Here is a 14024-nt window from a genome sequence, read left to right on the forward strand (position 1 = left end):
TTAGAGGACTGAAGCATCTCATGAGGAAGGGCTGAGAGGAGGTCTGTTTAGCCTGGAGAAAAGATGACTTATCAATACATGGCTCTATATAACACAGAAATAGTGCTGAATAAATAACTTCTGGAGATGAACATAAATCTGTTCCTCTGAAAGCCCTTGCTGTCTGTGCCAGTATGACTGGTGCTTTCCTTTATCAGGCAGTCACAGAGCATCTCTAATCTCATTTCTCTTAATGCTGGTTGTGCCCTGTTTGCCACTGCAGGCTTGTGACTTTTAGCATCCCCAGGTCCTCTGGACACGGGACTAACTTCCAGCTGGGAGGCTGCGTTGGCCATCCCAAATTTCGACGATGCAAGTGAAAGGAAGAAGGTTTAGTCTGAAGAAAATAAGTCTTGAAGTTTTGGTATTGGGGAGACTCAAAGAATTCTCCAAAGATGCAGGTGGTAAGATTGACTCAAGAAGCCTTTGTAAACAATGAACTTTAAGGGTGTCTGCTCATCTGACCCTTGTCAAGCAAACTCAGCTTGCCAGACTGGCAGAATACCAAACAAAGAGTTTCAGATGTGCACTTTGGACATCTTGGGGCTGATTTGGGGCCAGTAAGACACGAGTGAGAGTGCCATACTGTTAAAAACCAGTGCTGCTTTGTGACACCTTTGGCCTTAGCAGAAATCCTGTTTTGGTCCATGAAGTCAATCTTAGGTCACTTAGAGTGGATGTGTGGTGTGTCACTGATGGGCTGTCACTAAGCTCATGAGAAGTTACCTGATGTTAAGGTCTGACTGCTAAAAAGTGACAACCCACAGATTTGCAGTTATAAATGTTGTGCTAACATAAAGGGTGAAAAAGTGCATTTTTTTTCCAGTGAACTCGAGTGTAATAAGATGATTAATTTATTCTTCTAAATGTAAAGCAAAGGTACATTTCACTTAGAATTTCACCCTAGGGTTAAAGCTTTTGAGTAGCCTACTTCTCCCTTTGTTACATATGTTACACATGGAAAAGTCTAGCTCTGAACTCAGAGGGGCGAAGATGTTTTACCTGTGGAGCAGTACAGTCTATACCTGGTGCCAGTTAAAGCATGCATTCTCTGGTGTAAAACACAGCCAGCTCTGGGAGAAGTTCTGCTGGATCTTTGGACTTTCACTACTAGAGAAACTTTGCTGTGGCACAGGGTCCTGCTGCAGCTGTTTCAAATGAGTTTTGTCTTGTGTCTCTGTGACACTTGTCTTTCTGCTGTCACCCCCCCACAATATATGTGTGTAGTGTTGGAGTCACTGTGTATTTTTGTTGTAGCAACTTCTTTTTGGTTTTAAAGCTTAAGTATTAGGAATGCCACTGCTTCTCGAACACTTGAAAAAGTTACATGTTTTGTCCTGTATGTACAGACCATCTGAAAATTCAAGTGGCTGACCTGCTTCAGTTCAGTGCTTGGTGGCTTTTGAATACAGCACCCTGTTGGGTTCTTGAGGTTGCCAAATTTCTTGAGCTGATAAGCCAAGTGTGTGGTAAATCCGTGAACATCAGGTTAACCTTCATCTGCAGGGAACTCACCTGCACACAGCATTGTGTTCCTGGGGCAGATTCACTGCAGTGTGTGAAAGGACACACTGGTGACCAGGTTAGTGGCAGCTTTTCAGAGGTTTGCCTTTTCTGTTAAATATCGAGTTAGAAGCTGCAGAGTTGTCACTACATCCCTCAGTACCACAACTCTGCATTCCTGGAATGTTTTAGGATTAAGGAAATAGACCGGAGCCACTTTGATAAGTGCTGAACTCAAACGCATTGCACGCTTAAAGGGGTTTTATTTCTGCCTTGTTGCCAGTGGGGGGAGCAGTGATCTAACTTCCTCATCTCTTCAAAGTTATTTACATCTGTTCTAGTAATAGTATGCCTGAATTTAATGTCATAAAGTTCCCTTTTATTGACTTGTTGTAGAGGTAAGATGGGCACTTCAGTGTCAAACTGGGGGCCTGATAAAGATTTTTAACTTTTACATTTCAGTTATCAGATTTCTGCTTTGGAAGCTGCTGTGGGCTATTTCAACCTGACAATAAGCTTGCTTTGAGGATATGCTTGATTATTTTCATCAAAGAAGGCCTCGTGACAGAGAGGGGCTGAAGTGGTGTAGTTGAAATAGGAACACAAATAATACACATTATAGGTCTCAACACTGGCAGTACTTGACTCCAGGAGGAGAGCATGGTTTTGATTTGATACAGTTATTTTAAAGCCAGACTAATGTGAATAAAAATTACTAAAAATTGAGATCACAGCCACCACTGCCCTCCCTCTCCAAAATGTAATTTCTCTTTCTTTTTAAGACTGAAGCATCTTCTTGTGTTTGAACATCAACATGTGGAAATAATAAACTTGTATCCCATAATCTGTTACCTCTCCAGCATAAGAAAGACTTAGAAGCTCTTTGGTAACTGTAGTGTGTATGTTAGGAGAAGGTGCCTACATAACAACTTGGAGCTTAGTGTTACTTAGCTTAAAATAATAAGTAAAAGTAAATGCCTAAACCTTCCTTTTACTGGTCTGTCAGTTCAGTCTGAAGTGACTAAGAGCTGATGGGGCTTCTTGTGGTTCTTATGTAGCAGCTGTTCTTCTGCGTGGAGGCCTCCTGCCCAGGAAAATGTCTGTGTGGAACTGCTGTGTGTTTAAAGACTGATTTACTCTGCACTCTTTCCATATTGCACAGGTCTAAGGAAATCTACCAAGAAGCGCAGTGAATCCCCACCTGCTGAGCTCCCCAGTTTGCGGCGGAGCACACGCCAAAAGACCACGGGCTCCTGTGCTAGCACCAGGTAAAGCTTCAGGAAGGAATCCTGACTTCTGCAGTGAATTGAGATGGATGGCGTTTTCATGAGTGACAACTGGCCTTGTGTGTCTCTCACTTGGCTGTTGTAAAAGCAGCTGGAGCTCTGGTGGCTCTGTACGTCGGTGCCATGGATAGCACAAAGGATTTGTCACCTGAGGACTTCCAGCAAGTCCCTCAGCTGTGGGGAGGTGGAGGGAAAGAAACACCCAAAGCCAGTAGCACAAATCTAAGTAATCCTGTCCTTAGGGGTTTTTGTTTAAAAAGATACTTAACACAAAGAGTTGAGAGTGCTGAACTGTTGTTCATCATGACTAGTAAAATAGATGCTTGTTTTGAAGAATGAGGCTTCATGGTACCACACAGGAGTCTGTTTTCATGGTGTGCTCTGCTAAGCTGACTCAGCTTGTCAGCAGCTTCGTCTGAACAATACTACATTTAAGTGCTTAGTCTACTTCCTGATGCAGAGGAAAATTAGCCCTGAATTACTTATTTTAAACAGCTGGTAGATTAAGTGGGAGGGGAGAGTTAATGTGTCCTGTGGTGCAAAAAACTCCTGTAGTTGTATATATTCTGGAACTAGACCTAGGGAGCCTGAACAAGCTTTATTTTTGTTCTTATGCCTGGACTGTGTTTCAGCAATACTTTTTTTTCCCCTCTTCCACACCATAAAAAAACCCCCCACTTCTGAAGCCTTGATTCTGTTGTCAAGTGAGGATTTCAGTTTGACTTTTTACTTTGTAGGCATATGTATTTGTAGTGATGATGACAATAGTGCAGATTTAAATAGGCTCATCTACTCAAACGTGTTCTGACACTGAAAGCCAAGTTGAACATCAGAGTCCTCTTTCAGTTGTTCAGAACTTCCTTTAAAGATGGTTACTCTTATTATTGAACTTTCCAAACGTGTACGTGATTTGTAACTAACAGCCACTTGAATCTTGCTCATTTTTACTGTTGTATTTTAGTGTGGATGCCTTGTCTTGAAGGGTGTAATGCAAGGGCCTGTAGTGCCTTAGTGTTAACAGATCCCTGCCATGGTGTGGGCAAGGAGGGCCCCATAAATGTTACACAGTCTTGAGTAGAATTACACTAATGAATCTCTTGGCATAGTTGACAAGGTCTGAATTTTGTGTTTTGACCCCCCAGTCGGCGAGGCTCTGGCCTGGGCAAAAGAGGAGCAGCCGAAGCTCGCCGACAGGAGAAGATGGCTGATCCTGACAACAACCAGGATGGAGTGAACTCTTCAGCTGCACGAACAGATGAGCCTCCCCAGGGAGCTGCAGGTAAGAGGAAATGCCAGCTAAAGCATTTTTAGCATAATAATGATATAATAATAATGGTGATGATATAGACTTCTTAGCATTTGAAAATAATTAAATGGCTCTGAGTAAGCTCATAAATAATTCTGGAAGGTTTTTGAGTGAGAGGGATCTTCCCTTTTGCATTTGATTTCTTGGCTATCTGATACATGTGTTAGTTAGGCTTTTTTTTTTTTTTTTTTTTAGTTTCCAAACTATATTCAATAAACCAGGCTTTAGTTTCCAAGCTTCTTCCTCTTTTAATAAAAGTAACTTCAGCTGATGCTACATGAATTACTACCCACTGAGAAGACACCCAATGGTTTAGGATACAGAAGGCATCGTGTACCTGTAAAGGCTCTGTTGAAATTACTCATAAATATTCTGCAGGTTTTCTGTTGAAATTGCAACCATGTCTGTACTGGAGAAATTTGTAACCAAGTTAAATACTATTACTTGCACAGTCCTATTAAATGATAACTTTATCATCTGGTCCTAATCAGTAGTGAGTTCAAAGGTGCTTTCCAGTAATTATGCAGAATGGTAGAAAATATTACATGTTCTATGCTTAAAGCCAGCTACAGCAGTGCTGAAAGTTAAAATGAGTGGAAACCTAAGTGCAGCATAATACTCAATTAAGAAAATTATTAAGGATACAGGTAAATCTTTCTGAAAGGTAATTTGTGAATCCAGCTGTACTTTTTCATTCTGTTGTGCTGATTTAGCCACTCTCTTCAGCTTTGGCAAAGTATTAGACCTGTAGACTGGTCTAATGAAATGGAAGTTGTGCAGAAGCTGGCTGGTGGCAGTGTTAGATGCAAAGCACGCTTCTGATGGCAGAGACTGTTTTCATGTGAATTTTGTAGCTTTAAAGGCACTGCAACTTGCGTTCATCTCTATTTTGTTTCCTTTAGCTTCTAGTTCTGTTGCTGGAGCTGTAGGTATGACAACTTCTGGAGAAAGTGAGTCAGATGATTCTGAGATGGGAAGACTCCAAGGTATAAAAGTTGTTATTAATTTACCTCTTTTGTTGTTTGCAGCCCACAAATAGCCATACCTACACAGATTCTGTACTACACGTGGTGGGAAGGCTGTATTTTGTTTCGCTGTCTGCCAATGTGTTGCTTTGCTTACAGTAATTCTGAATTACGGAGTTACAAGCCTGAATATACTAAAGATGTGCAAGAATTTGGAAATAATGTCTGGAGGGGGTGGCATATTCATTTACATGGTGTATAATACACCACTACTGATGATTTTCCAGGAGGAGGTGGGGGTAGAGAACTGAGAACTCAGTCCTATTAAGCGTGTAAGCTCAAATATCAAAATAATCTTTGCGAGCATGTTTTCAGTTCACAGGCCAGGTTAAGCCTACTGTACTCTGCCTGCTTCTGGATAACATTTTTTTTTGTGCTTGTCATTGATACCCATGTTGCTATAAGCTTTGACCAAACAAAATCTGAATGTCCTTAAAACGCTTGCTTTTGTGCTTGGGCTAAAGGACTCGGGTCTCTCGAAACCTGAGAGCACAAACAGGTATAAACTCAGTTTGCATGTCCTGCAACTGGACTAATGATTTTGCTGCTACATTGCAGGGAGTCCTGAGATTATGATCTCCCTTGCAAATGAGGGGTTTTGGTTAATCTGGATATTTTAATGTGAAGTCAGTGCTGTGTCACTACGAGTTCACTTGCTTAGAGCTCTCAGTGAGCACAGGTATGCATTAGGAACACAGAGCTAAATTGGTTTTCACTATTAATGATTATTTTATTGATCAGCAGTAGACATGATTACTGCAATAAAAATCAGAATCCCCCAATTAGTTCATCTTAAGTAACACTACTGTGAAGTGTTTAAAATCAATCAAAAAAGAAACCCGCTCACACCTAGCAGAGTTCTTGCCTTTCCTGCTCCTCAGCAGACAAAGCTGTGAACCTGTTTCTCAGGGTCACTTTTTTCAGATTAGTAGTGCCATGCAGTTTCTGAAAATGTGAAGATAAGCTTAACCTCTTTTATGTAGTTTGAGTTCAGATTTGAAATTACAGCCTGGTCTATCTGCTGTTGTGTCTCTAGACTTACAACAGTTTACCAGACCAGATTTCCTCTGTGAAATGCCTCACTCTGGAAACTCAGCGGGTGACTTCTTAAAGGGCCTTGGTGCTCTGATACAAACAGAAATGAGTTACTTGTTCTCTAAAGGACATCTTTTTGGGTTTGTTTTTTTTTTTTTTTTTGGAAATCAAGGTAGCTGCAGTCATCTAATCCTAATTCTTCTTTCTTAAAATATCGAAATTCTCGTAATCTTAAATGATAACATCATGGAATTTAAGCTTTTAAAATTATTCATAGAAGCTTTGACAATGGCTGTTATCCTCTGTTTGCTTTTAGCTCTATTAGAGGCTAGGGGTCTTCCTCCTCACCTGTTTGGCCCTCTTGGTCCTCGGATGTCGCAGCTCTTCCACAGGACAATTGGAAGTGGAGCTAGTAAGCAAAGTTTGTCTAATTTGACTTAATTCTTTCCACTTCCAGACTGGTAGAATTCAGCCACTAGTAAATCTAATTATTTGTATTAGCTTCATAGTTTAATATTTTACGTGTTGGAGACTTGTATGTCATGGTAGTGCTAGACCACTGGTCAAAAATATTAATTTACTTGTCTTTTAAGGAAGAGAAATCTGCTTTAGCCATATTTCTTTTCTTTTCTTTTTTTGGGGGCATCGTAATGTTCCATTCTAGGTGGGGAAGGGAGGGTTCTTGCCTTTTTCACCCCTTCCTTATCTTTTTCTTTTGCATGATGGGCTGCTTAACCAAAGACCTCTCCACCCCCCTTGGGTTTTTTGCTAGCTTTGAACAAGTGCTTAAGCTAGCTTTAAAACTACTGGTAGATGTCAGTTCTGAGTTATGTTGGTTTTAGTTTCAGAAGTGTCTTAGCTTTCAGAGAGAAATAATTCCCTTCAGATGGTGTGTCAGTGGTAACAAGGGTCCTTAGACTTGTTCCCCCAGGTCTGCTCTGTGCAGCTGGATGAGATGGGTACCTTCTAGTCGCAGTCTGTGTGGCTTCCCAGCAGAGCCAGAGGCAGGCTGTTCCACTGCATGCCAACGAGAGGATGGGGTCTCATGTGCTCTCTTGTCTGGGAGGGTGTGGAAAATGCCTTTGCTTTACAAAGGTGGGCTGGGTGGTTTGGGTTCTGGCACCTGCTGTAGGTTGGCAAGATGGCTGTGATGAGCAGTGTGGTGGACTCCCTGTGCTGACCAGTCTGCACTGGAAAGACAGCCAAGAGAGATTTCTGTCTCCCTTTCCTATCCTACCTTTTTATGACAGGGAAAGGAAGTGAAACTACAAATACAGAGGAAAACAAACTGTCTCTGGTCTTCCACTCTGGCAGAAGTGTAGCATAACAGTTCCCTTGAGCACTTATGTTTTCTAATATCTTCTTCCCTAATTTTTATTTTTCCTGGACATCTAGGTTCTAAAGCCCAACAGCTTTTACAAGGTCTCCAAGCCACTGATGAAAGTCAGCAGCTACAGGCAGTGATTGAGATGTGCCAGCTGTTGGTCATGGGAAATGAAGAAACATTAGGAGGATTTCCAGTCAAGAGTGTTGTACCAGCTTTGGTAAAGATTTAATATCATGTTTCTGTTGGAGGATATAATATTTCATTCAATATCTTGATTCAGTTTTTTTAATTTAAATTATACAGACTTCCTTGTACGTGTGCATGTGTTTATCTATCACATTGTTTGGTTTTGAGGGCAAGTTTGGCCAAATTTTGGTAGTTTTATTAATTCTTTAATTGTTCAAGATTAGGTGGGTTCTTTTGAAATGTACCAACACTCAAAGTCCCGAGTCAGGCTACAACAGCGATTTGTACCCTTTTTTAGGATGATACCTAGATAATTTTTTCTAACCTAACAATACTTTTTTTCTTTTAAAAACAGATAACACTGCTGCAGATGGAGCACAACTTTGACATTGTAAGTCACTTGTAATATTTCAGAAACTTCTGAAATACAAAAATGTGTTATCCGAACTTAAGACCAAATATTTTATGTTTCATAGATGAATCACGCATGCCGAGCCTTAACATACATGATGGAAGCACTTCCCAGATCATCTGCTGTAGTGGTAGATGCAATTCCTGTCTTCTTGGAAAAGGTAAAATGAAATCAAAATAGTGATAAAATAGTACAAAGGGACTTTAACTTTAAGAAACACTGTTAAGATAACAGCTCCTTTTCACGGCTCACAAGATAACACATAATGCACAAGAGGCTTTTAAAACCATGTTTAATTTTTGTTCCCAACTTCACTGAGTGGTGCAGTCTGATCCACTGAGAGTGTTTTGTCAGGCTGGTGTTGCAGACACGCTGTGGAACTGAGCTGTTGTCTCCTGGTGGAGCTTCATACCTGAGGTAGCCTAAACCAGCTGGCTCCATTAGCATGTGTGTCTTAGCAGAGACTGTCCAAGTGTTGATGAAGGTGATTGCTTTTACAGATTGGTTTAGAAGTTGATCCACAAGGTTTTTTGTGTCCTTGCAGCTGCAGGTTATCCAGTGCATCGATGTGGCAGAGCAGGCGCTGACAGCCCTGGAGATGTTGTCTCGCCGGCACAGCAAAGCCATCCTGCAGGCAGTAAGTACCAAACCCTGCCCTCACCAGTGCCACATCCTGGTGATCTTCGGGGAAGGTGGAATAAGATAATGACTTTCTATGACTTCAGCAGCAAGTGGAAATGTGTGTTTTGTTGTAGGGTGGGCTGGCAGACTGTTTGCTGTACCTGGAGTTCTTCAGTATAAATGCCCAGAGGAACGCGCTCGCCATCGCTGCCAACTGCTGCCAGAGCATAACACCTGATGAGTTCCACTTTGTGGCAGACTCTTTGCCACTGCTTACACAAAGGTTAACCCATCAGGTAAGGAGCTGTTAAAAAATTGCAAGTTCTAATTTTGATTTTGGCCTTTGCAATGTGATAACTGTCCCAAAGTTTCTGTACCGTCCAGTTGCAATATCCTGATGTGCCTATGGGCCTTTTGTTCACTGTAAGCATGCTGTAAGGATTTATGGCCTCTTATAAAAGTGAGATAAATAAGGTGGTTAAACTTAAAGCATGAATAATGGTGGGTTTGTAGTCCTTGTAAGAACTACAAGGACATCACAAAGAGGGAGTCTAGTAGTAGTACTGTACTATTTTTTTCCTTAACAAGTGTCTTCCAAGGGTCTCTCCCACTTTCAACTCAGAACAGCTTCAGTTTCAATTTTTGTGTACTTTTTCACTGCTATGTCTTTTTGGGAGGGCTTATGGCTTTTTAAAAAGAAAGTTCCTCTTCTTGCACAATAGTTTGAAATAATCCTAAATCATGGACCTTCTAAATACTACCTATCCTGCAAAGTTGCTGTGTTCATAAACGAGCTCTTACAATGACTGGTGCATCAAAGGAGATTTCTGATGATCTGCTTGGCTGGCAGATTCCTATTAAAAAAGATGAAAAGTGAGAAATATTTTGTTTAACAAGTGAACTTAATGGAAGCTTTCAGGCAATGGTTTTGTGTATTCTTGTGCAATTCTTAATTTTGCAAACATCATCCCTCTGAAAGACTATTTGAATCTTTGAAGCAGCTTCATGGAGTCAGTTGTCAGCTTTAGATTGTACTTTAGGAGCAGGAAGCACCATTCTTAGCAGTAATAGGGATAAGTACTGATTCCTGCTCTCTGAGGAGAAGCTACGACCCCAGAAAGTAAGATTTCAGGAAATTTGGAGGTGGAAATTTGCTGGAAAAGAATCTTGAGTTTGCTCTTAACAGAATAGTTAAATTGGATAATTATCTAGTCGTAGCTACCCTGCAAGGTCAGCTAGAGCAGATTGTCCAGGAGCATGGCCAGCTGATGTTTTTTGTTTGTTCAAGAGTATCTCAAAGGATGGAGACTTAATCTCTGGGTAACCTCCTGTGGTGTTCAGCCACCTTTACAGTTGATGTTTTATTATGTTCAGATAAACTTTGAGTGTTTTGTTGAACTTTTAACTAGAGCTATTTTCAGAGAAGTCTTTACTATCTTGCTGTCTCTGCATTTGCTGTGCTAGTTGTGCTGCATGATATAAAAATCAGGCCTCATGTATTCCATAGAACAGTAGCCTTCACTCCTGCTTATTATCTAATAAATCTCCTGTTACTTGGCTTTGTAGCTCCTTTGCCTTTATGTTTCCTCCTTGCAGAATCCAAAAAGAATATTATAGCTCCATGTATTTATCTCTAAAGGTATTAGAGATACTGGTATTAGTGTTGCAAGTGTGGGGTGTTTCCCAGGGAATATGCAGGAGCACAGCCATATCAGAGGTCAGTTTAGACTGTATCAGTTAAATAAAGATTGAGAGCTATGATCTGTAAAATGGGATTCAGCTGGCCTTTTTGGAGATATTTTACAAATGCCTGGAAATGACAGGATAATCTAATGCAAGTTAGCGTATTTCAATTCAAACAAATACCTTTTTTTTTATAACAGGACAAAAAGTCTGTTGAAAGCACTTGTCTCTGTTTTGCACGGCTAGTGGACAACTTCCAGCATGAGGAGGTGAGGGTGTGGATGGGGGGGGATTTTTGTTTCTTTCTTTCCTCCCTCTTTCTCTTGAGGGCTTACCTTTCAGAAGAGAAAGACTCATGTTTCCCATTTTGCTGCTCCCTCCTGAAGAACTTGCTGCAGCAGGTGGCTTCCAAGGACTTGTTAACAAACATCCAGCAGCTCTTGGTGGTGACGCCTCCCATCCTGAGCTCGGGAATGTTCATCATGGTGGTGCGCATGTTCTCCCTGATGTGCTCCAACTGCCCTACCCTTGCAGTCCAGCTCATGAAGCAAAGTGAGTTCTTGCTCTTTCATATCCTAGGGGACCTGTTCAGTTTAATGCCTGCCATCAATATGGGCCTCTCTGGGCTTGATTATGTAAATATTTTGTTCTTTCAGTTGTGTTCTCTCCTTTACTGTGCTTTCCCTGGGATAGAGTTTAGTTAAACTTGTTGAGAGCTTTTATCCAGAGGGGTTTTTCTGCCCTTTCCTATCTAGTTGTTGTCACTGGAGTGCTTGCCTAGTTTTGAGTCTGTATTAGCTGCACAAATTGCTCTCATTCCAGCACAAATTGAGGAATTCTTTTATAGTCTACACAGTGTGGGGGAACCATGTGATTGAAGTACTTTTACTAAGGGAAAATATTGCCAAAGTAGGAGCTGTATAACTGTCTTAGCTGTCACTTGTTTTCTTTGTTTCATCTCAGAAGTTTTGACTTGTCACTTAATCTGCCCTGAATGTTTCCCTGTTTTCTCCTGTGTGCTGTATATTGAGTGATGCTTCTCCTCTAGAAGTCCATTAGATATAAAACCCCAACCCAAGAAAGCCACAAACCCCAGAGCTGAGAACAACCCCATTTCTTACAGTGTTCAAAGAGATGGCTTTGGTCTTCCTGTCTACTGTCTCTTTGCTTTGGGCAGTAACTGTGTGGTGTCCACCAGGAAATGGAGTCCCTATTCTGATGTAGGCAATCTCATGAATAATAATTTTTATAGATATTGCAGAAACTCTTCACTTCCTCCTTTGTGGAGCCTCAAATGGGAGTTGTCAAGAACAAATTGACCTTGTTCCACGCAGTCCTCAAGAACTTTATGAGCTTACTTCTCTTATCTGGTAAGTTTGGCAGTCCTGGTTGGTATGTTGAAATCCCTAACTTAGCTAAAATGAAGGCAAACAGTTTTCAGCTTAGATGGACTTGATTGTATATTTGTAGTAAAATACTGTTTTAATGTTCTTTACAGTGAACTGATGCCTTGCCTGCCAAAAGAGGGAATCTTTGCTGTTGATACTATGCTAAAGAAAGGAAATGCACAAAATACAGATGGTGCAATATGGCAATGGCGAGATGACAGGGGTCTCTGGCATCCCTATAACAGGATTGATAGTCGAATAATAGAGGTAGTAACTCCACACGTTTGTGTGGTGATGCTTTTAAAATACGCGTGCGGTTGTCCAGGGAATCGAGTGCTTTCTTTACGTCTTTGAAAACGCCACTCTTGGTCTTTCTGAATAAGAAACACGAGTTTGCTCCAACATCCTGCTGTAGTATTGCACTATTTTGGTATTCTGTCATCCCAAACCACTTAATTGCTTAATTATCACTGTTCTTACTGTATTTCTGTCAGTCCCTGCTTTTCCTACTGTGTTACCCCCTCCTCCCCTTTCGTGTAGTTTCTGCTTGTTAGGGATTTCTTAACTTTGAGCTCTTCCTTGGTTTTAGGCAGCTCATCAGGTTGGGGAGGATGAGATCAGCCTGTCCACCCTTGGGCGTGTCTACACCATTGACTTTAACTCTATGCAGCAAATAAACGAGGACACTGGAACAGCACGTGCCATTCAGCGAAAACCAAACCCTTTAGCCAATACAAACACCAGTAAGTACAGCTCAGAAACACCTCCTGTCTCTGCATTCTTGCTGTTATTTTGATTTCTGGTTCTTAAATTATATCTTTTCAATTTAAGAGCTGAATTAAATCAGCTTTAGTGGAAGAAAGGAATCATCAGAGCAGAAGTGCAAAGAACTGAACAGTGATTTGTTGCCCCCTTTCTCACAGGTGGACATTCAGAATTGAAGAAGGATGATGCTCGAGCACAATTAATGAAAGAGGACCCAGAACTGGCAAAATCCTTTATCAAAACCTTGTTTGGTGTTCTTTATGAAGTATATAGTTCTTCAGCTGGACCTGCTGTTAGACACAAGTGCCTTAGAGCAATTCTTAGGATAATTTATTTTGCTGATGCTGAACTTCTGAAGGATGTTCTGAAAAACCATGCTGTTTCAAGGTGGGTTCATTAACTCTCATGAACGAAATTAATTTTGAGCTTCAAACTAAAACTTGTGATTATTTTTTTTTAATCATCTTTTTTTAGGGGGAAATGATACTTTTAAAGTCTCATGTATTTTCCAGAAGCTGAGGCTACCAGCTCTGCAGGAATTTTTTTGCATCATAGATTTTGCAGTAGTTGATGACACTGGGCATTCTTACTAGAAACTTAAATTATTAGTACCCACAGCCATAGGTAGTGCCTAATATACCCTTTACTGTTTTTTTTTTTTTAATATCTAAAACTTACTATGTTTATGAAGGGAGGAAGCCTTCTTTTTCTTTATGCCATGTTAAAACATAGTATTAGGTGGGAAAGAAGAGTTTGTCCTTTTATTTATAGCTTTTACAAAAGCTCTGTGGAATTTGTTTGCTTTCAGTCTCCAGTGCTATGTATCATCATCATCATGCTATATATATGCAAGGTGAATTGACTTGATTTGTAAAGAAAAACCCAGCAAAAAAAGGACAAAGCTAATTCTAACAAATTATCTGTTTTAGTCATATTGCCTCCATGCTGTCGAGTCAAGACCTTAAGATAGTGGTTGGAGCCCTGCAGATGGCAGAGATCTTAATGCAAAAGTTACCTGACATTTTTAGTGTTTACTTCAGAAGAGAAGGTAAATCTTGCTTTCTTTTTTTTTCCTCTTCACCTCTTTAGGTAGTATTTTAAAAATGTTTGTGTGTGGAATGCATACCCTTTACCCCTCCTCTCCAACCTCCCCAAGCTGTAAAAATTGATTATTGTTATTGTGAAGACAAATCCGTGCAAGCTGTCCTCATATTACTTAGGGAGGAGCTGACCAAGACTCAGGAAGGGACAAACTTGAGTTTTCAGAATCTGAAACAAGGCTTACTAGATCCTGGTGAACTGACCTGGGCTGAAGATGGCTCACAGAAATTATGTGGGAAACCTTCCCAGAGAAAACTGATGAATCTTTGGCAGGGAGTGTGTGTTCTACTCCACTGGGGATCTCAGGCTTTCTTTAGCTACTGGCCATGCTGCTGGAATTTTGTATT

At 40.7% G+C, this 14024-nt stretch overlaps 1 protein-coding gene across 6 annotated transcripts in view; it reads left to right on the forward strand.

The window, feature by feature from the left end:
• Positions 1–14024, forward strand: part of TRIP12 (thyroid hormone receptor interactor 12) — a 77177-nt gene that overhangs the window by 41646 nt on the left and 21507 nt on the right. For 5 of the 6 annotated variants that reach the window (XM_050307723.1, XM_050307728.1, XM_050307725.1 and 2 more), the window contains 16 exons: positions 2705–2810; positions 3971–4107; positions 5037–5120; positions 6511–6606; positions 7590–7738; positions 8063–8098; positions 8184–8279; positions 8664–8756; positions 8875–9036; positions 10624–10692; positions 10810–10975; positions 11676–11793; positions 11922–12078; positions 12401–12554; positions 12735–12963; positions 13506–13624. In XM_050307723.1, the coding sequence (XP_050163680.1) occupies positions 2705–2810; positions 3971–4107; positions 5037–5120; positions 6511–6606; positions 7590–7738; positions 8063–8098; positions 8184–8279; positions 8664–8756; positions 8875–9036; positions 10624–10692; positions 10810–10975; positions 11676–11793; positions 11922–12078; positions 12401–12554; positions 12735–12963; positions 13506–13624 (1971 nt within the window). The remainder of the gene's footprint in view (positions 1–2704; positions 2811–3970; positions 4108–5036; positions 5121–6510; positions 6607–7589; positions 7739–8062; positions 8099–8183; positions 8280–8663; positions 8757–8874; positions 9037–10623; positions 10693–10809; positions 10976–11675; positions 11794–11921; positions 12079–12400; positions 12555–12734; positions 12964–13505; positions 13625–14024) is intronic. The other variant, XM_050307726.1, reaches the window with a different exon arrangement.

The sequence above is a fragment of the Myiozetetes cayanensis genome, unplaced genomic scaffold (genome assembly GCF_022539395.1).
Source record: "Myiozetetes cayanensis isolate MyiCay16 unplaced genomic scaffold, myiCay2020 scf13, whole genome shotgun sequence".
NCBI lineage: Eukaryota > Metazoa > Chordata > Aves > Passeriformes > Tyrannidae > Myiozetetes > Myiozetetes cayanensis.